Source organism: Staurois parvus, unplaced genomic scaffold (genome assembly GCF_062004578.1).
Source record: "Staurois parvus isolate SC_StPar_1 unplaced genomic scaffold, SC_StPar_1.0 ptg000025l, whole genome shotgun sequence".
NCBI classification, from domain to species: domain Eukaryota; kingdom Metazoa; phylum Chordata; class Amphibia; order Anura; family Ranidae; genus Staurois; species Staurois parvus.
This window is the reverse complement of record NW_028317821.1, coordinates 16,541,154-16,565,065: the sequence shown is the minus strand read 5'-3', so window position 1 is coordinate 16,565,065 and position 23,912 is coordinate 16,541,154. Positions and strand designations below refer to the sequence as shown.

The 23,912-nt window shown below is 40.0% G+C and overlaps 1 protein-coding gene across 3 annotated transcripts in view; it reads right to left on the bottom strand.

Moving 5' to 3' along the window:
* TMPO (thymopoietin) overlaps positions 1-23,912 on the bottom strand; it is a 37,899-nt gene that overhangs the window by 2,562 nt on the left and 11,425 nt on the right. Inside the window, exons 2-11 of one of the 3 annotated variants that reach the window (XM_089652051.1) lie at positions 22,438-22,564; positions 21,847-21,993; positions 18,238-18,335; positions 6,991-7,098; positions 6,604-6,723; positions 6,401-6,496; positions 6,141-6,251; positions 5,704-5,817; positions 5,537-5,624; positions 5,280-5,376 (exon numbers count right to left, since the gene is read on the bottom strand). In XM_089652051.1, the coding sequence (XP_089508177.1) occupies positions 5,280-5,376; positions 5,537-5,624; positions 5,704-5,817; positions 6,141-6,251; positions 6,401-6,496; positions 6,604-6,723; positions 6,991-7,098; positions 18,238-18,335; positions 21,847-21,993; positions 22,438-22,564 (1,106 nt within the window). The remainder of the gene's footprint in view (positions 1-5,279; positions 5,377-5,536; positions 5,625-5,703; positions 5,818-6,140; positions 6,252-6,400; positions 6,497-6,603; positions 6,724-6,990; positions 7,099-18,237; positions 18,336-21,846; positions 21,994-22,437; positions 22,565-23,912) is intronic. The other 2 variants (XM_089652034.1, XM_089652042.1) reach the window with 2 other exon arrangements.

Below are 23,912 nucleotides of genomic sequence, written 5' to 3'. Positions count from 1 at the left end.
CATCTTCATAGGGGGATCTCAAAAGCATGCAGCAAAACCATGTCAGTCATGTTTTTAAACCCACAATTTAAATTTCAATAAAATGTAATCAACACTCCATAGGAGAATGAAACTCTTATGTAAAGATTTTTTCATTTAATTTTAGGGTATTACTGGGAGGATAACTGGTAAAATACATTGGATCAGAGTTATTCTTGCTTAAAGAACCAAAATCACAATTTAGCTTATTCAACAATCTGAACTTACTCCTATATTATAATTTTTCAAGCTTCGATATGAACTGTTAATATTTATCCTTTTCTAACTTTGTCATGTGGATGACCCTTGTATCTTAGTCAGATAGCACGCAGCATCTTCCAGATCCTAAGCTCAAACACTGGGCCCTGAAGTAGTTTACGCTTCTCTTAGGCTCTGGTATGCACACTTGAGACAGGGACTTGGTATCAGCATGAAACCAGGCACTTGGCAGAGAAAGAGGATGCAGTAGAAACTGTTCCAACAGACTAACTTAGAAAGTCCCAGTCTGGGAAGTTGAGGATAAGCTTTATCAGAGTACACAGAATTTCCCTGAGAAGGATAGGGCATACCCTTGTAAGAAATAACTCCCAAGGGCAAGTTCTTGCACCCTGGGATAGGTCATCTCAAAATACTGGGAATGCAGGGAAGTACAAGTAAAGGAACAGTAGTGGCAAAGAAAATATGCAATAAGGCAACCAAAATACCTTTCTGGTAGAAACTTTAATGTGTTTTGCTGGAGTATCCCCACTGGGCATGGACCACCTATTAATGAATCTTTTCTCAAAAAGAGAAATGCTCTGGCACAGTATGAGGTGGGACCCAGGACCTTCAGGTGTTTCCAGCTCACAAAGAGGAAGCCCCCAAACAGCATGTGTGTGGAAAGGTCTTTGCAGCACAGGCGCTCTAGTAGACCCAAGACCCAACAGCAGGTCGATCCTTCCAAATGAAAAGTGATATTCACGGCATCAATATGGTTGAAACAACCCCTTGTATTTCAAGAGACCAATGATAGAGACTGGTGAGCCAAAACAACATCTCCCTACTGTTGGAATTCTGAACCAGGAATTAAAACAGGAGCTGCAGACCCAGTTAATAAAGGGTCAGAGACAGACTAGCAGGGATAGCACTGAAGCCCACTTGGAATCCCTATAAAAACAGAATGATTCAAGCTATACAAACACTGAGCACAAATGTTGCGCCTTGGAAGGCGACCCACTTTAGTGATGCTGTAAATGGGTTAACGAAGTGTAAACAGGTTAATAGAAGCCTAATAGGTTAATACAGAACAGGTTGCTAGAGAATGGGTATGGGGGCCACAAAATGTTTGGAGTTTTCCAGTAAGATAACATCTGCATATGGTGTGTACATGACAAAAGTTTTAGTTATATGGCTTATCAGGGATCCTAGACTGGTGGCAACACTAGTATAGAGTCTACAGACTGCACCTCCATTTTTAGGTTGGCATACACATCAAGAAGGCCTGCAATAGTCCAAGCCTGGGAGTTATGGCGACTGCCTGCGACACCTCAAAAACAACCTCAACTAGTAAGGATTTTTGAGATTCTTCATCAGATAGAGCCCCTGCAACCAATGGCTAAGAGTCCACTAAGGCTGCTGGCAGATCAAATATGGATTCTGAATGGGAAGGCATTGGGCCACACTTATGCCATCTGCAGTCAAATCAAAACCACAATTGGGCACATGAAACCCTGATTACATGCAGAGAAACCCTCCCAGGTTAAAAATGAGGAGGCAGCCACACATAAGGACTCGGAAAAATATAGACTCAAGCAGGGGACAACGCTCCTTGCTGTCCGTATCAGGCACTTGAGGTGCAACACTGAAGGCTGCCTAGGAACCGAAAACAGATCATGAACCAGAGAGAGACTTCATTCAACAGAAGTGTTTGAAGTTTTTCCAACTTGAGATGCAATATGTCGGATCCCAAAGTAAAAACATATAGCTCTTATAAACAGACTGCTGGAAGCAGGAGAGGTTCCAAACAAAATAGAAAAACAACTTTCCTGATTTTACAGTACAGGACAGGTTTTTTAAAAGCTTTTTGGAAAAAACAGTCCAATTGAAGGGTGGGCAAGACTGAAAACAATGCCAACAGGCCCACAAATGGGCGATGAAGCATTAAGGCGGTAGCAAATTGCAAAAAAAAAAAAAAAAAAAAATTGGACCCCTGTAGGATGTCATAATGTGCATAATGCATTGCATACTAGCACATTATGAAAAACTTACTTTAAAACAAAGCCCTCCAGCGGCTGACAGTGCTTCTATCTTCACTTTGTCTTCCTCCTGGGTTCGTGGGCTCTGGCAGCGATTCCTGCATGCATGCAGGAGTCACGGCCATGGCACAGCTCTCTCAATGGACGACATGCCTTTCACTAAGAGCACAGGACGCATGCGCAGGTGATATCACTGGCTGCTTCTAAAATAAATACAGTCAGGTCCATAAATATTGGGACATCAACACAATTCTAACATTTTTGTCTCTATACACCACCACAATGGATTTGAAATGAAACGAACAAGATGTGCTTTAACTGCAGCCTTTCAGCTTTAATTTGAGGGTATTTACATCCAAATCAGGTGAACGGTGTAGGAATTACAACAGTTTGCATATGTGCCTCCCACTTGTTAAGGGACCAAAAGTAATGGGACAGAATAATAATCATAAATCAAACTTTCACTTTTTAATACTTGGTTGCAAATCCTTTGCAGTCAATTACAGCCTAAAGTCTGGAACGCATAGACATCACCAGACGCTGGGTTGCATCCCTGGTGATGCTCTGCCAGGCCTCTACTGCAACTGTCTTCAGTTCCTGCTTGTTCTTGGGGCATTTTCCCTTCTGTTTTGTCTTCAGCAAGTGAAATGCATGCTCAATCGGATTCAGGTCAGGTGATTGACTTGGCCATTGCATAACATTCCACTTCTTTCCCTTAAACTCTTTGGTTGCTTTTGCAGTATGCTTTGGGTCATTGTCCATCTGCACTGTGAAGCGGCGTCCAATGAGTTCTGAAGCATTTGGCTGAATATGAGCAGATAATATTGCCTGAAACACTTCAGAATTCATCCTGCTGCTTTTGTCAGCAGTCACATCATCAATAAATACAAGAGAACCAGTTCCATTGGCAGCCATACATGCCCACGCCATGACACTACCACCACCATGCTTCACTGATGAGGTGGTATGCTTAGGATCATGAGCAGTTCCTTTCCTTCTCCATACTCTTCTCTTCCCATCACTCTGGTACAAGTTGATCTTGGTCTCATTTGTCCATAGGATGTTGTTCCAGAACTGTGAAGGCTTTTTTAGATGTGAAGGCTTTTTTAGATGTCGTTTGGCAAACTCTAATCTGGCTTTCCTGTTTTTGAGGCTCACCAATGGTTTACATCTTGTGGTGAACCCTCTGTATTCACTCTGGTGAAGTCGTCTCTTGATTGTTGACTTTGACACACATACACCTACCTCCTGGAGAGTGTTCTTGATCTGGCCAACTGTTGTGAAGGTTGTTTTCTTCACCAGGGAAAGAATTCTTCGGTCATCCACCACAGTTGTTTTCCGTGGTCTTCCGGGTCTTTTGGTGTTGCTGAGCTCACCGATGCGTTCCTTCTTTTTAAGAATGTTCTTGCTATCTCTCTGATGGGTTTGTTTTGTTTTTGCAGCCTAATGATGGCTTGCTTCACTGATAGCAACAGCTCTTTGGATCTCATCTTGAGAGTTGACAGCAACAGATTCCAAATTCAAATAGCACACTTGAAATGAACTCTGGACCTTTTATCTGCTCATTGTAATTTGGATAATGAGAGAATAACACACACCTGGCTATAGAACAGCTGAGAAGCCAATTGTCCCATTACTTTTGGTCCCTTAACAAGTGGGAGGCACATATGCAAACTGTTGCAATTCCTACACCGCTCACCTGATTTGGATGTAAATACCCTCAAATTAAAGCTGACAGTCTGCAGTTAAAACACATCTTGTTCGTTTCATTTCAAATCCATTGTGGTGGTGTATAGAGACAAAAATGTTAGAATTTTGTCGATGTCCCAATATTTATGGACCTGACTATCTCCTAAATGGTGCCTGCTTAGGAAATATTTACTGTACTTGCAGGTAAGCTTTATTATAGGCTTCCCTGTATGTATAAATAAACAAATAAACTACTAAAATTATGCTTTAACAGCTCTGGTAGAGTTTACCTCATCAAGGAACTGAGTAACCCAAATCTTTATTGACTGTAGGGTCCAACAATAACTTGTCTAATCCACCTAGAAATGGCAGAGCGAAAAGGCTAGGAAACAGTTGTGGGTACCTTCAGGAAGCACAAAGTAGTACATTGATTTACTAAAAGCTGCATTTTCTGACAGGTATACTCTCACTGCCTGCACCATGTGCAGACAGCAGAGACGAATTTACTTAGGAAGGATGTTTTAGAGCAGGACATTAGTAAGGAAGAACAAACACCTTGTTTAACTGGAAGGCAATGAACACCTTCATTAGGAAAGACACCTTTGTCTTTGTACAACACTAAGAAAGGCTCCTTACAAGATTAGGCCTCCAACTCAAAGACTGTCCTTACAGAGGTAATAGCCACACAAGAAAGGCCTCCTTATGAGTAAGATCAGACAAGGGAAATTTCCCTTATAGCTTTAATAGCGGCTTCTGGATAACCAGACTAAGATTGCAAAAGCCACATTGGAATGAACAGGGGGAGAGAGGTGAACTACTCTCCCTGATCTCTGAAACACAATGGCCATGTTCGAGATTTGTTGATTGATACTTGAGGCCAAACACTGACCCAGATCAGACTAAAAGGAAGGACAGGGCATGTCTTATTAATCACAGCTTCAAAAAGGAGGACACCATGGGAACTAACACCCTCATGTAAGCATGAATTAAGGGCTTACTCTTGGAATGGAGGGCAGTGATGTGAGAATGAGGGGACAAAAGTTTGGCCTGAGGCAAAAAGGATCTGGATAAGGATGTGTCAGACCTAGATATGCATCTTTAACCACTTGCTCTCCAGAGGATTTTACCCCCCTTCCTTTTGCAATACGGTGCTGCATTAGTTTGACAATTGCACGGTCATGAATGAAATATGTCTATTTTTTCTCCACAAATAGGGCTCTCTTTTGGTGGTATTTGATTACCTCTGCGTTTTTTATTTCTTGTGCTATAAACAAAAAAAGACTGACAATTTTGAAAAACGCAATGACAGCAGAGTTAAAGATATAAAAACATAAAAACCTTATTCCTGTGGGAGTTAAAGTTTCATAAGGGAACATCTCCTTCAGAACATCCCTGTCTTCTCTTTTTTCGTCAGTAAATGTCTTTTCTACAATCTACAGGAAAAAAAACACAAGTATTTTACATACAAAAAAAAAAAAAAAAAAACACACATAAAAAAAAAAAAAGTCTAGAACCACCAATAAACCCAGATAAGAGTGTGACAGAAGAAATGCATTACAAGTATCACCCAGTGCTTTAAAGAAAATATCTTCCCTGTCTCTTGGGAGTTACAAACTTTGTTATTTTCAACTGTTTTGTCTTTTTTGGAGTCTCAAGATGTTGTTGACCAAAGTCACCGGTTTCCTTCAAAATGAACAATAATTGTTTATTTGTATGGCAAGGATCCGGACGAAAACAAACGCTAAGAGTATTTTAATATCACCTCTATCAGAGCTGTGTTTAGAAGATCACTGGAATCTGCACGACCAATATTATTAATGCCATCGACCTTATTAATAAGGGATTCTGCATCCGTTTGCTGTAGCAAATTCAAATGCTGCGAATAGCACAATAAAACCAAAATGTTACTGTGATCTATAAAATTATTAAAAAATAATATATAAACCAGCACACAACACATGGTCTGTGTAGGCATGTCACAATAGAAACCCAGTGCTCTGACAAAAATATGTAGTATTTGTGCCAAGAAGAAAACTAGCAAGCTCATATTTTCTGAGCTCTTAAGACTGCAATGAAGGTTAGGAAATACCCTAAACAGTGAACGTTCTGCACAAGATCTGTAAAAGTAAGAAGTGTGAAAAAGATCTGGTCTGGTAAAGTTTGTAGCAGACAAATTTCCCATCACTTAGAAATATTTACTTTTTCACTGATCAGCTGTTTCTTTGGAGTCCTCCTTGACAACTCTGATAACTCACTGAATGATCGTAAAGCGTTTGTGTGCTTGAAAGTCTCAGTCACCTGATTATCAACCTGATGAAATTCAAAATAAGAATATACTGCATTAGCCTAGAAAAGTAGGGAACATAATTATGTGTCCAATTTAACTAACATCAAAAACCCATAGGGTATTTTAAATCTATTTAAAAAGACAAAAATTAAAAATGTATATGGATATTTACTGGAGCCTGGTTGCTTGAAGGCAATATAGTTTCTGTTACTGGAGAGGTCTCTGATACATCTGCATCATCATCTGGCAGTGGGTCTGCAGCTACCACCTATTATTTGGGAAAAAAGGTAACAAAAAAATAAATAAAAACATGAAGTACTGGGAATAGCTATTACCCTTCCCCAAGGCACGGAAGTAAAATAACGCTGCCATCACCCTTTTCCTTGGTGTTCTTCTCACTACTCTTGAGGACTCTCTAGAAATAGCCTGTACACGTCCAGCCTTTTCAGACTCCACTGTCTTCTCAGTTTCAGAATTTCCATCTCCAGAAATGCTCTATTTAAGTGTCAAATATATGTGAAATGAGTTGCTTTCCTATGCAAAATTAACCATGACCACACACTTGTTGCATATACAAAGTAACTGAGGACAGGACATCAGTTATGTGTAGAATATAAACCAGAAACAGCAAGTCAGTGAAATTGTCAGAGGATAGCTTTAAAAGCAAGCAAGGTGTGAAAACATAGCAACCCCTTGGTTATAATGAAAGAAATACCATTTCCAACGTGAATACTAAAAAGGATTAAAATAATTTTGTTTTACGCATAAAACGGTGGTTAATTCTTCAATCTCAGTAACAAAATCCTCTGGAGGGAGCCTGGTTTTTCTTTTAACATTTATTTGTGACACCACTTCAGTATCTTCCGCTGTCTGAATGCAAGACAACAAAGCTGACCAATAAAATTGAGGAAAATGTATATTTTTACATAACTATAAGCCATTAAAATACTTCAAGGGTGCAATAGACTAGCACACAACCTGACTAGCTGTCAATAGGCACAAACATGCCTGCACTGATTGTGACCATATAGGTGGTGCCCTTGGGATGTGTTTGCCAAGTAAATAGCCTTCTTTTTGCACCACCACACACAAAATAGTAAAACTGCTGCTACAGGGCTGCGCAAAATCACGTATATATAAGTTATTTGCATTTCCGGGTAGGGGGCGTGAACGCCCCCATTGGTAGCTACAGATGCCAATCACCGGGTTCTGGGCGGTGATTCGCCGCCTGCACCCGGTGATTGCCGAGTAACATTGACAGGAGAGAGACCTGTGTGTAAAACACAGGTGTCTCTCCTGCCAGCAAGAACATAATTGCTGTGTATTTCTCTGGACAGCAGAGAAATACACATCAGCAGGTTTCCCTAGTAAAAAAAACACAGCACATTATGATAAACAGCACACAGTGAATCCTTTGATTGCCCCAGATGTTAACCCCTTCCTGTCCAGTGTCAGTGCTTTTTATTAGCACTGACCACTGTATTAGTGTCATTGGGACGTCAGTGGCAGTTCCCACCCAGTGTCAGAATGCCCACCGCAGTCCCACTGTAAGTCGCTGATCGCCGCCATTACTAGTATAAAAAAAAAAAAATAAAATTCCAGTATATATAGGCCATTTGTAGAAGCGTTAACTTTCATGTAAACCAATTAATTTACATGTATTGGGATACTTTTTTTTTTTTTTTTTTTTTTTTTAGCAAAGACATGTAGCAGAATGTATTTTGGCCTACATTTATGACAAAATTGGTTTTAAATTTTTTTTACTGGATAGATTTATAGCAAAAAAAAGTAAAAAATAGTTTTCAAAATTGTCTTTGTTTATAGTGAAAAAAAAAAAAAAAAGTACAGGTGATCAAATACCACCGAAACAAAGCTCTATTTGTGGGACAAAAATTTCATTTACGTACAGCATTGCATGACTGCAATTGTCAGTTAAAGTAACGCAGCGCCGTACCGCAAAAAATCAAGCCGTGTGCTTTTCAGCCAGAAGACTTATATTTTTTATTACAGAAATACTGCTACAGGGCGGCAGGGGTTCGCACAATCACATATATACATATTATATACACACACGATTTTGAATTTCCGGGTGCAACCCATCACCAGTTCCTGGCCGGTGATTACTTGCCGGCACCTGGTGATCGCCGAGTATTACCGAAGGGGAAAGAACTGTATGTAAACAATACAGTTCTCTCCCCTGTCAGCTCCTGCACATAGAGCCATACAAAGCAGTGTGCTTACAGTTGAAAGCACAAACACAGCTGTTAACCCCTTCCTGCCCAGCGCCATTAGTACAGTGTAAGTACTTAGTTATTGTGTGTCAGTTCCCCCCAGTGTCCGAATGCCCGCCGCAGTCCCGCTTTAAGTCGCTGATTGCCGCCATTACTAGTAAAATAAAAAAATTCCAGTATATATACACACCAGGACATAAATTTAAATTGGGTGCAGAGCTGCATGACCGCGCAATTGTCAGTTAAAGTAACGCAGCGCAAAATATGGCATGGGAAAAGGGGGGCAAATCCTCTGGAGAGCAAGTGGTTAATGAATACAAGGCTTCCACTGATTGGCTGAGGTGGAGAGGCAAGTGGTGGATGACCTCATAATCTCCACCTCAGCCAATCAGTGGAAGCCTTGTATTTACTGATAAAAATGCAAAGCTTCCTCTGGATGGCTGAGAAGACACTCAGCCCATCTTGATTTTGTTTTGGCTCAGTCTCGGGGAGAACTTCCGTCTGCTGTCCAAAGTGCTGTAAGCAGTCAATGCTACATACAGTATGAAGCAGCACTCACAGCAGCCAAATCACTTAAGGAAAGGGTTGGTTTGGGCCAGAAAACTTAGGCTTTAGGATTAGACCATTAGAATATTTATCTAGTACAAACTATTACTACTATTTAGATATTGTGATGGAATATGTGATTTGCTGCAAATTTATTGGTATATAGGACTAGTTTCCACAACCAATGTTAGGCTCAGGTTAATTTCCCCTGAAATAAGTGGGGAAATCTATAGCTATACAATATATCTATAAACAAATATAATGCCAGAAGCCTCATCTATGCTACAGGAAAAATATTTTGAATACAGTAGTTCAGGGCTTGACAAATTCCAGGTGCCAGGTCGCCATGACGACTAGAAATTGCATCCTGGCGCTTGGGCTTTTGTCAGCCCATTCACGGTTCCTTCCCAAGTGTAGAAAAAGATCCTTGACACAGTCCTGCTTCTCCTACACCGATTGTGTTCCCTGGTGACCCCTGGGTAGTGTGCCGCGCCACGTCACCAGCAGGTGTTGCACTGTCCAATGTCAGCTCCCATGTGCCAGTCTGCACGTTATTCAGGGAAGCAGGGAGCCATGTGACGGGGCATTTAGTTTACAGTATGCTGGGAGATGGAGCAGGGGGGAGACAAATCCTCCCAGCCAGGTCTGAGCTCTTCTGGCTTCATGTGTGTTACTACTTGAACACCAGACTCCCCCCCCGGTGGCACCCATATGGAGAAATCATTATGGAACAAAGTCCTAAGTCCCCTGCTAAAGCCCTCTGTACCATCAACAATTCCCGCTCTTTATTTAGAGCTGGGCTCCAGCATTTCATGGTGACCGGAAATCCACCAGAGGAATGAGTGGAGTCACCATGGGGGACACACATGTAGACAGGAAGTGGCTGCAAAGAGGCAGCAGAAGATCAGTAGCACTGGGATACTTCTATCTTCCTTTTTTGTATGGGAGGTGGTGGTAAAAATGTGCAGAAGAGCCACGTTTTTGCCACCCACCACCCAATAGGCAGCAGATGAGGGCGTTTTACATGCCACCGTTGCGATTCAATCGGCTTAATAAGGAGTTTCTCTTATAACAGAATTTTATTGTCATTCTTTGTAGCCAGTCTATAACCCTGACTTAACAGCATTACATCAGGGTTATTGGCTGGCCGCTCTGCTGTAAGTTAGGGTTAAGGGCGCAAATTACCTGCCTTGCCCTGTTGCTGACAACCCATGAAAATAAATGTCTTAACTTTTTTTAGCTGGCTCCTAGATTCAAAAGCAAAATCAAAGTCAAGCCCTGCAGTAGGTGCACTAATAATAGTAGCATACAAGCCTGCGATCTTGTGTGTATTCTATCACTTTTGTTATCAAGGAGTTGCACCTTACTGTTTAAGTCAGCCCTCTTTTTGCTCACTATGTTAGCTGCATCAATCTGTGTGTCAACAATACAGCTATATTATTTAAATTAACTGCTTGAAAATCTGGAAAAACGCATGGAAGGATTTGTATAATAAAAAAAAAAAAAAAAAACCCAAAAAAACAAAAACCACACATTTAGACCAAGGAGCACACAGACCATGGTAACAGCACAGAAAACATGCATCTGCTACCACATAAAATCTTAATATTTCAGATTGTGTAGTAGCCAGAGACTTTGAGAAATAGTGAGAAAGCGTAAACAAAATACAATAGTATGGACAAATAAAGTTATCTTAATGTTATTGGCATCTTAAAAAGTACTAACGTTCATTTAAGTAATCTGGATCCCAGGCAAGCATGCTTTATACTACAAGCAAAGAAACAAAAATCCAAAAAAAGTACCCAAAAGCATTTCAAGGCTGCCAGACCAGCTGCTGACAAGGCCTGGGCTTGTAAAAACACAAGAAACACCATTAAAAAGTATAAAAAATACATCATGAGTGCAAAGGCCAAACAGTTTTGGACCACTGTATTAAACTGAAAGACAATATAGGAAAAGCAGTGGTCCATAGCAACCAGATTCCCCATTTGAGCCATTTTGCACGTGGATGAGTAACTTCTTAGTCAGTTGGACAGATTAGACAAAAACTTCCCTCATCCGCCGACACTCTGATAAAATTAGTGAAAGAGAGAATTCACTAATCCTTTTCTATCCATCCAAGCTTCAACAATTATATTCCTATTTACAATACTGTCGGCAGATTTGTTTAGCGTGAGTAGCTCAGCACAATCTGACTGAATTTTGCAAACCTCCCTCAAGCTCTACTGGCATATGTAAACTCATAACTTCACTTCAATGGAAAGTTGGTCAACAGTGTGAAAGCCTGACAGTCAAACTTCCAAATGAAAAGGGAGGTTGCAGCATGCATGTTCTAGTACAGCACAGAGAATTTCTGAAGACAGTGCTGTAGGTAAGCATTTGCTATGCACATTGTTCCTGTGGATCAGAGAAAGATAAAAGCACTAAAAATGCAAATATTCTTTAACGGCTAAGTTTACCTTTTACAGAAAATCACCTATGCAGTTAAGGAACCCCAGTAGATATTAAAAATCTGGGCAGCTTCAATAATTTAATTGTTTTACTTGGAGACCATTTGTGTCTGCTCAGAAGCTTGGCTAAACAACTCCTAGTTAGCAACTCTCATGTCCTGGACTTGCTGCTATGAATATGAAAACTGTTGGTTTTTAATCCAGCAAAGATAAGCATCCAGCAGTTTTCATGTTCTAGCAACAAATCAGGACATGGGGATTGCCAACTAGGAGTTTCTGAAGGTAATATAGTTAGTTAGTCTGGCTGAAAGAATAAAAATCCATCCAGTTAAAAAAAAAACAAAAAAAAAAACACACAACACAAACACCAAAAAAAAAACATACAAGTTATACTCCTATACCCACAGTTGATCCAGAGGAAGGCAAACACAAAACAGCAAAGCATGATCCAATTTGCTCCTGCAGGGGAAAAAAGTCCTTCCTGATCTCCTGAAAGGCAATCGGATATTCCCAGAATCAACTTTACCTATAAATGTTAGTAACCAATTATATTCTGTGTATCTAGGAAAGAATACAGGCATTTTTTAAAGCAATCCACTGAGCTGGCCAGAACCAAACTCTTGAGGGAGTCTATTCCACATTTTCACAGCTGTTACTGTGAAGAAACCGTTCTGTATTTGGTGATTAAATCTCTTTTCCTCCAGACGTAAAGAGTGTCCCCTTGTCCTCTGTGATGACCTCAGAGTGAATAGATCTACACCGAGTTCACTATATGAACCACTGATGTATTTATACATGTTGATCGTACCCCCCCTTAATCTCCTCTTCTCAAAAGGGAATTCAGTTCCTCTAATCTTTCCTCATAGCTGAGCTCCTCCATGCCTCTTATTACTTTGGTTGCCCTTCTCTGCACTTTCTCCAGTTCTCCAAATGTTTTTTGTGAATTGATGCCCTGGCGGTAATCCCGAGTGTGGCTTGTCGGTTAATTTTAAGTACCAAACGCGGTAACCCCGAGCCACACTTGGGATTACACTGTAGTTAGGGGTGGACTGACAACCCATGGGGCCCCTGGGGATTAAGGGATCATGGGGCCCGTGTCCTTGCCAACACTCAAACTGCACCAAAAAAGCCTATAAAAAGATACCAGGGGCATCTCATGGGGCCCCCTACTGACCCCGGGCCCTCGGGCAGTGCCAGAGTGCTCGAATGGTCAGTCCGCCCCTGACTGTAGTATAACTTACCTTGTCCCTGCAATCCCCCCGATGTCCTCACACGGTGTCCTCCGGTCGATGGCGGCATCAGTCTTCCCTTCCCTACGAGAGCTGCGATGCAGGGGGGGTGGAACCGGCGGAAGATTAAAAAAAAAACATGACATACACACAATACATTGTAATCTGTTAGGATTACATTACTGTATGAAACCATTTCACTTCAGTTTTGTCCCTAGTGCTTTGTCCAGTGCCCTGCCTGCATTTTTATAGTTTTCTGCCTGAAAACTTGAGAACGTCCATGGCATCCAGACCAGCTAGAAAACAGCAATAGTGAATTTGAATCACTTGCAGAATTGAGCGATAAGTGATTCGTGGGGAAATTCGTCAGACACTGAAAGTGACGACAGCAACGATTCTGCGACTGAGCTCCGTGATGTGCGAACTTTGTGCTCTATTTCAAATTTCAGTGTTTTTGGTTTGATTACATTGAATTAAATATTTTTTATAATTATATTATAATTTATGATTGTGTTTCAAACGTTATCATACCCGGGATGTTTACTAGACTCTTATTTGGTCAGATTTAAGGGAGTTATTCCTAAGAATTACAGGCCTACAATATAAAAACAACAAAATTTCCATGCAAAACAATGTACCGCTTTTACATTCAAAAATATTGACATAATCAGACTGCCAGGGAGGTTAATAGAGAAGAGGATTTTGCTTGCTTTAGAAACCACAGCTTGGCATTGCATGCCATTATTAATCTTATGATCTACCAGAACCCCCAGATCCTTAATCATTGATTCCCCCAGTTGTACCCCCCCTAGTATGTATGATACATACATAGTCCTAGCTCCCAAGTGCATAACCTTACATTTATCAACATTAAACCTCATTTGCCACATAGTTGCACAATTAACCGTTTCAATACCGTGCAATTTTACACCTTCCTGCCCAGGCCAGTTTTCACGTTTCAGCGCTCTCACACTTTGAATGACAATTGCGCGGTCATACAACACTGTACCCAAACTAAAATTTGATCATTTTCTTCACACAACTAGAGCTTTCTTTTGGTGGTATTTAATCACCGCTGGGGTTTTTATTTTTTGCTAAATTAACAAAAAAAGACCAAAAATTTCGAAAAAAAACCACATTTTTCTTTGTTTGTTATAAAACTTAACAAATAAATAATTGTTCTTCATAAATTTAGGCCGAGATGTATTCTGCTACATGTCTTTGGGGAAAATAACCCAAATTAGGATGTATTTTTTAGTTTGTAGGAAAGTTATAGAGTTCACAAACTATGGTATAGATCTGAATATTGATCAATCCTGAAGTACTGACAGCCAATTTAATATCTTGAGGTCCAAGAATGTCAGAACAGTACAGATATCCCCCAAATGACCCCTTTTTGCAGAGTAGACAGTCCGACGTACTTCATAAGAGGCATGGCGAGTTTTTTGAAGTTGTATTTTTTTGTCATAATTTTTCGGAAAATGAAAAAATTAAAAAAATTATTTTCACTATTTTTTTTTTTTACATACTGTCACCAGTGCAGTACAGCGTCATCATATAACTGGCATGGCGGTGAACAGCGACACTGACTGGTGACAGTATGAAAAAAAAAAATATATATATATATTTTTTTATTATATTTAATTTTTTATTACTTTTTTTTAAGATTTTTTTTCATATTTTACTATGACCAAAATAGTACAATGTTACCATAGTAACATTGTACTACTTTGGGGAAGTGATCAGTATTTTTTTTTTTTTTTTTTTTTTTTTTTTACACAATTTGCTTATAGCAAAGAATTACTTTGCTATAAGCAAGCATTTACCTGAATGAAATCGATTCATTCAGCTTTTCTTTTTTGTGCTTAACTGTGATTTGGTCACAGCTAATCACATGACATGTGCATGTGATTAGCTGTGACCATTCACAGCTAGGCACTAGTATACAATGGATGGCATCATGAATGAAGCCATCCATTGTATACAACTGTCATGTGACCTGCTGTGATTGGTCAGGGCAGGTCACATGGTACCGGCAACGGGAGCCGGTACTCGGATCTGTCATCGGCCGTGTCCGAGGTGCACGGGCGGTGACAGATCGCACTGCTGCGTCGCTCTGCAACCGCACATGTGCGGGAGCACGCCAAATGGCGTGCACCCGGAAAGCTGCAGCGCTTTTCAAGCCGCCAAACGGCCATTGGCCGGGCGGCTAATGGTTAAACAGTGCATGGAGGATGGCCTGTAAGTTGCAGACATCCTGCAAGGACGTTATTCCACTGCACAGCTTGGTGTCATCTGCAAAGACAAATGGTTTTTAATCCCAGACCCTATATCGTTTATAAATATACAAAAAAGTAAGGGTCCCAACACTGAACCTTGGGGTACACCACTGACAACCCTAGACCATTCAGAGTATGAATCATTAACCACTACTCTCTGAACACTAGATTTTAGCCAGTTTTCTATCCATTATACATACAGATTTTTCCAAGCCTGTAGACTATCTTACACATTAGCCGTGTAAGGGGAATTGTGTCAAACACTTTTGCAAAATCCAAATATACACCGCCACCCCTCTGTCCAAGGTTTTGCTCACCTCCTTAAAAAGAAATCAGATTTGTTTGACAACTTCTGTCTTTTCATGAATCCATGCGGTCTGTTGCTTAACCTCTTGCCGTCCGCCTGTTTATAAACGGCAGGGCGGTAGCAGTCCAGGGGCGGGTTGCCGTTCCTAAACGGCACCCGCCTTTTCTAGCTGTGCGCGCTCCCTGGGAGCGCGCACCACCACGATGCGGTGCCCGCTGTGTCCTCCGGACACAGTGAAACACAGATCGTCGGACGAGACCTCTGTACGAGGTCCCGATCATGTGATCACCGATTGGCGAATCAGTGATCACATGCAAAGTAGTAAGCAAGATGTCACTTGTGACATCATTGCTTACTATGTGTGAAATCTGTGAATGATCACAGAGGTCACATGGTACAAGGCTATTCACAACAGCCTTGTACCATGTGACAAGCTGTGACCAATCACAGCTCACTCAGTATTTCTCAATGACTGCAAGAATGCAGACAGAGAGAAAGAGAAATGATTGCTTTTACATCCTATATGGGTGTAAAAGCAATCAGTGTAAAAAAAAAAAAATCTTCATCACCCCCCACAAGTAGTACAGTGTCACCATGGTGACACTGTACTGCTAGGGTGACAGTACGTAAAAAAAATAAATAAATAAAAAATAATATAAAAAAAATAAAATAAAAAAATAAATAAATAAATGGAATACATTTTGGCCAAGATTTATGATGAAATATTATTTATTTGCAAAATTTTATTAAAAAAAAACTTTTTTTCAAAATTTTTAGACTTTTTCATTTACATTGTAAAAAAAATAAATATCCCAGCGGTGAATAAATACCACCAAAATAAGGCTTTATCGGTCTCAAAAAAATGGTAAAAAATTCATATGGGTACAGTATTGCATGACCGCGCAATTGTCATTCAAAGTGTGATAGCGCTGAAAGCTGAAAATTGCCCTGGACAGGAAGGGGGTAAAATATTTTTCTTTTCCCCAGCAAGAACTCATCTATGTTGTCTTTTATTAAACTCTCCAGTATCTTCCCAACTATAGAAGTTAAATAGGTCTATAATTACTTGGTAAAGATTGTGACCCCCTTTTTAAATATAGACATCACATTGGCATTTATGCCAGTCCAGTGGTACTATGCCAGTCATTAAAAAGTCCCTAAAAATTAGAAACAAATGACCGAGGTGAATTCTTTCAGGACTCGTGGGTGTATGCAATCCGGTCCAAGTGCTTTATTTTAAATATTTCTGGATCATATCAGTTTTGAGCCAATGTGAATCATCTGGGGCTGTGTCAATACATGCCCATTATGGCCAAGAGCTCCCCCATGCTCCTTTGTATACACAGTGCTGAAGAAGCGAATACAATTGCCTTCTCTTTGTCCCCAGTCACCCACTCTAGAGTATTTTGTAAAGGGCCTACATGCTCGGACCGAACCTTTTTACTATTAATGAAGAATTTTTGGGGGTTTGCCCTGCTATCTTTTGCAATCTATCGTTAACTTTTGGGGCCTTGATTTCCTTTTTACATATTCTGTTATATTCTCTGTAATATTTAAATGATGATAGCATTCCTTCATTTTTATATTTAATAAAGGCTCTTATTATTTATAGCTTTTTTTTAAACTTTGGCCATAAGCCACACAAGTTTGATTTTTAGCCTTTTAAAACTTGTTGCCCATGGGAATATATTTTTCAGTGTGTTCACAGTTTTTTTTTTTTTTTTTTTTAAGAACTCCCATTTCTGTGCTGTGTTCATTGAGGTCAATATTCCCTCCCAGTCTATCTTGGAGAGCAGCTCTCAGCCTTGGAAAATTAGCTCTCTTAGAGTTGAGAATTTTTATTTTTCCCGTATGTGCTTGTTTACAGCTAACAAATGAAATGTTATGGTCACTTTTCTTGTTCTTTTATATGAGCATTAGTAATAAGCTCTGCATGGTTTGAGATTACCAGGTTCAGCAGAGCATCATTTCTAGTTGGGGCCTCTTTGAATTTTACCTATAAAATTGTCCTGTAGTAGGTTTATAACATTTTGCCCTTTAACTGGCCCTGCAGTGCCATTACTCCAGTCAATTTCAGGGTAGTTAAAAACCCCAATTCCTATTACTGTTCCAGCCCTTGTAGCCCTTTTGATCTGTGCAAGGAGCTGAGTTGCCACTTCCTCATTAACACTGGGTGGCCTATAACAAACTCCAATGATTACCTTTGTAGTACACACCCCCATGTGCACTAATGCTTCAGCCTCATCACAATCTCCATCAACTAGGTCCTCTTTCACACTCGCTCTGAGATCACTTCTCACATAGACACCACCACCTTTCCTTTTTACCTTGTCTCTCTGAAAGAGTACATAGCCAGGAATATTAATGGGCCAGTCATGTGAAGATTGAAGCCAAGATTCAACAATACCAATTAAATCATAGTTTTCTTCATGCACCAAAGCTTCCACCTCACCTATTTTGCTTGGCAGACTTCTGGAATTGGTGAACAAACATTTTAATTCATTAAGGTGCCCTAATGGCCTACAGGTAAAACAATAAAATTAATGATCATTATACAAAGCTGCATATATTTTTAATATCTTCTGTGGGCCCCTTGACTGCATAGGCTATTTTCTGTAAAAGGTGAACTTAGCCTTTAAAGAGCACCACTGACTAGAAGGAATGTTATGCCCCACAAACTTGCCATAAATGACCAGCCACAGGTGTGTGGCACTTACTAAAGCCCAAAATAAAGACAAATGTGATGTAAAAGGATTCTGTGAGGTGCCAATCTACATGTGATTTTTTTTTTTTTTTAAATAGATAGGGTAATTACTTTAAAAAGGCCACAGGCAATTATATTTTGGGTATCATGTACAATTACCATCCTGAAAAATCACTGGTGCTACAAAAAGGTTACATTTTCATATTACCAAATCCTATTCACAAGACAGTTTTCTAGTACTCCTAAGTTCATTGTGAACATACCTCATTTTGCTCCAACCTTCTGGACCGGGATGTGATCTGAGCCTTTGATTTTCCTCTTATTGGTTCTCTTGTCTCAAAACTAAAGTCAATCTTGGGTTCTGCAATGAAAATATAACAATCTTTGTAGTTTGAATAGAACTATACTGCAGATATTGCTGTGCATAAATACTGCATTCTTACAACAAAAACTAGCCAAAAAGTTTTAATGTGAAATCTAGTGAATCTCAGAGTCTATAAACTAGTTCCTAAAAAAAGACTGTTACATGTTTCAGCTTTATCTACAATTTATATTTACATTTTTTTTTTTTTAAAGTGACACATTATAGCCTTAATCTCCCAAAAATCCACACACATCCACTAACATTATCCTGTAATGTTTTTCATGAAATCGTTTACCATTTATATGGTTCCTTGTAAGGTCCTTAAAGGCGAAGATCACGTTTAGGAGCAGGCTACATATTAAATCCATATTTATGGTGCAATATGTTCCGATGCAGCTACCTCCAGCCACCAGCTCTCCCCACTTTGTAACCGCAGGTCAGGGGATCTTCTCCCTGTACATGCTGTCACAATTTGAAAACAGCATGCCTATGCAGGGCTCTACCAACTTTGCATGTCAATCATTCATAGTCTCCTGTGAATGAAGACTACAAGTATCGTCAACCATTGTGCCTGAAGGCTTGCAGTTCTCAATGAACTGTGAAGGTGTTGGTAGGAAGAATCAATGAACTACGAGAGCGCTCACCATTCATTAACTGCCTGCCCATATTGGAAGTATGGGCAGACAGCTTACGGAGTCTTCAGATCTTGGCATTGCACCTGCGATCTGCTGATCATGGGTGCAATGCTTTAAAAGCTGCAATGTAAAAATAATAAAAATAAATGCACATATTTTTGCAGAAAAAAAATTCATTTTTTACAAAAAGGTGAACATCCTTTAATTTGCTTCTAAACCTCTCCTTTCCCCTGGCTTTCATTTGTCTGGAAGAAGCAGTGCATGTTTGCTTCAGTCATGGACACGGTTCCATGCACTCTGCAAATCTTCAGTGGCGGTTCACATATATGCAGTTTTCAGTCTGAACCGCTTCAAATTCACATGACATGTGAAAAAACATTGCCTCCTTTGGTGCCTGTTCACATATGTCTGCTGCACTGGCGGTGTGGATTGAAAGAGTCAGATATGATTTATAAGCAGTGCGGTCCAATTCAGGTGCGGATTACAGGCTACTAACTCCTATGGTTCTGAACCTGACAGGAACCGGTGAACAAATACGGTATCAATTAGCTGTGAAACCAAAGCTTCAATCCACACCGCATATGTATGAATCAACTCTTTGTTTATCTTGGGTGCAAGCAAGAGGGTGGCTGCATTCCTTCTCTATAGCCCCATTGTATAGGAATGTAGCTATCTTTTAACATGAATGTAAAACAAAATTCCAAAAGTGAATTTAAAAAAAAATAATTGAAAAATGAATGTACTTTCAGATATACCAAAAACATCAAAAATGTAAAAAGGAAATATTTTATTACAGCCACTACTCAGCTACCTCTAACAGTTTATGAAACCAGCACTTAAAGTCACCATGTGAAGACAATAAAGTGAATTTAAAAAACAACCAAGGCTCAGTCACAGTTCACACTGCTGCGACATGGGATCTGACATGTGAGACCCCAAGTCAAGTGATGTGAAATTAAATGTTTCCCTAAGAAAGCCATCTTATCTGATACTACACAAGTCGCTCCGACTTTTGAAAAGATTCCTGCACTACTGTGGTCCAGCTTGGGTACAATTTCAGCCAGTAGACTTGAATGTCTAAAGTCGCAACAAAGTCTGATCAAAGTTGGAAAGAAGTCGCAGGCAAAGTCGTATGACTTGACCATTGCAGTTGTGTGAACCGAGCCTTAGGCAGTGGGTAGGATATGGTTATCACATAATTATCAAAATCTGCCTTGAGATAAAACCCAATTAACTGGGGATTCTTTAGCCCCACATCAATCTCATGCTAGCAGATTTGAAGAAACTATAGCCCCCAGATAAGGTAGGTTCAACCCCTTAGATTGGGGAAAATAAAAAAAACTGCTCTGATGCAGTTTCCCAAAACCCATCCTGCATTACAATGTAGGGAAAACACATTCCCAAGGACATTACTATTTTTAAAGCTCCCCTAATACCCATGGAGAAAGGGATTACTGATATAACACGAATGTAAAAACCTCATGCAGTTTTCTTAAATTGAATTGGTCTGCACTGATCAATTACGAACTGATCCATCCAACTTCATCAGCAAATTATATTGTTTATCCACTTGCCTAACGGGCACTTATACCCCCTTCCTGCCCAGGCCAATTTGCAGCTTTCAGCGCTGTCGCACTTTGAATGACAATTGCGCAGTCATGCAACGCTGTACCCATATGAAATTTTTATCATTTTCTTCACACAAAATAGAGCTTTCTTTTGGTGGTATTTACTTGCTGTGTTTTATTTTTTGCGCTATAAACAAAAAAAAAAATTTTTTTTAAAGTTTCTTTGTTACCATTATAAAATTTTGCAAATGGGTAATTTTTCCCCTTCACTGATGTGCGTTGATGAGGCTACACTGATAGGAGGCACAGATATGCAGCACTGACAGGCGGTACTGCTGGGCACTGATGGGCAGCACTGACTGGCGACACTACTAGGCACTGATGAGTGCCCCGATGACCAGTGCCAATCCCTCCTCTGACAATTGCCAGTTATCGGCAGTACTATCCTTATGCTGTGGCAGCATGAGGAAAGTGCAGCCAATAACCGGAAACCGCATTTACCGGTGATCGGCTGTGTCATTGGACACAGCTGATCACGTGGTAAAACACCATTGTGATCCGCAGAACACAACGATCACAGAGATCGCCGGGGGCGCGCGGTTGGACGTCATATGATGCCCTCCCAGAACTGGACATTCAGCTATAGCGAGGTTGGCAAGTGGTTAACAAGCATCTAACCTGAATATACAGTATAGGGTATTCTGGTCTACAATCATGCAAGACCTATTAAACTGTTCAGGCAATAGTCAAAAGATGTAAAAACAGGTATGTCATGTGTCCAAACCAAATGATCTCTACATGAATTAGAGATAGCTGCCCATACAAAAATGCACGAGGAATGATCCATTTGTCCATAAATCAGCTCCACCTGAAATTGGTTTGAGTCATCCCCTTGCGCATCCATTCAACTCAATATCCATTGTCAATCTATTCTTAAGTTCCCATCTTTCCAACTTCATACCATCTGCATAAACACACCCTTGATGGCTCCATCGCAAGTTGAAAAATTGCCAATATCAGTTTGTGGAGATCCAGACCATCAAGAGTGAAGTGCCCTAACTGCCAACTTGCACAAGTCACTTTAATCCCTATAACTGCCTAGCATGTACAGTATGTAAACCTGGTTAATGGCACAGTCCCAGATAGAAGTTATATCATATAATCCTTCCAGAAATGAACTTGCACGATTTACAGGATTTTAAAATGCCTTTTACATGACATTGGATTGGTTATCTGCATAGGAAAGAATAAGGTTCGGCCATATTTAGCACATTCTGTTTTAGGTGAGGGCTAACGAAAGCATACCTTCATTGTCACTGTACTGTTCAGGATCAGTGTTTCCATTTTGCTTGTTACTGTCTGTGTTTGAGGTATCTGCTACAGATGTTATGGATGTGACCTGTTGCTCCTTTGCCTTTATCATCTTTTTTTCATAAACCTTCCTAGTATTGGCTAAAATGAAAGAAAGAAAAAAAAAAAAACAACATGTTAAAATCAGTATAATGAAAAAAAGGCATAACCAGTTTGTTAAACAAAAAAAAAAAAAAAAAAAAAAAATACATCCTTTCTTCTTTGCAATAAAAAAAAAAAAAAAATTATATATAGGATATATTCTTAGTCAGTGCATAACACCTTGTGGATCCAGCTGCCTCATGACATGGAACATACTTCATTACAGTAAATTAGCCCACTAAAGCGAAATTGTCGTGGCTAAACTTTATCTTTAATAAAATTTTAAACACTAGTATGTCCAGGAATAGCAATTTTAGCAACTCAATGGCAGTACTCTGTATCCAACTTAATATCAATTTCTAGTACTGGGGACACATTACATTATTATTTTAAAACAGAGGAAAGCTACCACAGAAAATGTCAAATGAAACTAGCAAATCATACCCAAAATAGGACCAGGTGTTATTCCATATTTCAATAGCTCCTCTCTCAAAGCCTCATTGCTGAGTTCGGTTACATTTTGTTCGGTTTTCTCTTCTACGTTAGGCTTATCAGTTTTCTTTGTCGCTTTCTTTAAGAAAATAAACACATAGCATGTTAAATAAATAATACACTGATGCATGTCTCACCTTGAACACTGCAGACTTTTTTTTCAATTTCTTCCGTGTTTTCTAGCTAAACCCCCAATATCAAGACAATACACACAGTTTAAAGAGTAGGAGGGGACTTAGCACTTTGTGTATTTCAACTATTCAGATCAATACCTGCACTATAGGATATTTCAGTCTATGTACATTATAAAGGGAACACACAGTAAACAAGCTTTCCAATGGCAGAAATACAGGTTTGTGAAGAGATGAACCTATCAAATATTTAAACACTACACAGTGTTAGGACCATTTACCTTTTTCCCCCAGTCGGAATACAGCTTGGAAAAATTATTGAAAGAAGCAGTGTTGTCCAAGGCTGTATTTAATTCTCTATACATGTAAAATGTTTGAATTAAAGTAGCCTATTGGCTGCCGTTTGACATGTGAAGCCAGCCATAGATGGTTCAAATCTTGGCTGGTTCAGCAGGAATCGGTCGAGATTTGAACTATGTATGGGAAGGCCAAATGTACCCAAGTCGATCAATTCTACATGCCGTTATAGCCGCTAGCAATAATCTCTGTTCTCCCAGCGGGGACAGCTCCCCCTGGCCCTCCGCTGGAAGAACACAATGGCTCAGAGGGAGGGATTCCCGTCAACACGGTCTGTGTTGATTGGGGAATCAAGAAAATGTATTTCCTGCAACCATAAAATTCGCTCCAACTATGGTCAGCCTTAATCTTAAAAGAAAAAAATATATATAAATATTGTAGGCAGTGTCTGTGCTGATAACACATTTCATGTTTACATTTCAGCTCCTAAAACAAAAACTACCTATTATTTACAGCCACCGTAGAGGCTGTCTGAAAGCGGTAGTAAACCATGGTATTAAAAAAGAAAAATCCCCTGTAAGGCAATGGCATAATGTACTAGCATGCATCGCATACTAGTAGATTGCGGAGACGCAGTTGAACACAGCAGTTTAACTAAAGCAGGATAACTCAAGCAGCAGGAAGATACAACAAAGAACTCTAATGCGTGCTGGATAGACTGCAAGCAAACACCCTGGGAAACATCTCCTACAAGTCTGAGTCCCACTCTGTGTACCTTGGTAATATGTCCCCTCTACTCCTCCTTTTCATATTACTATCCTGCGTTCCCAAAATCTCACTTTTTTACCCCTCTGCTCCACCTCAAAGTTTATACATCTCAGCCTCACTGCTACCATCTCTCTACTATGGCTCTCATCACCTCCTGCTGATACTTCACTCTCCTGCTGACCCAAACACCAGGACTGGAAGGCATGTGCACTCGTATACATCCCACTCCCA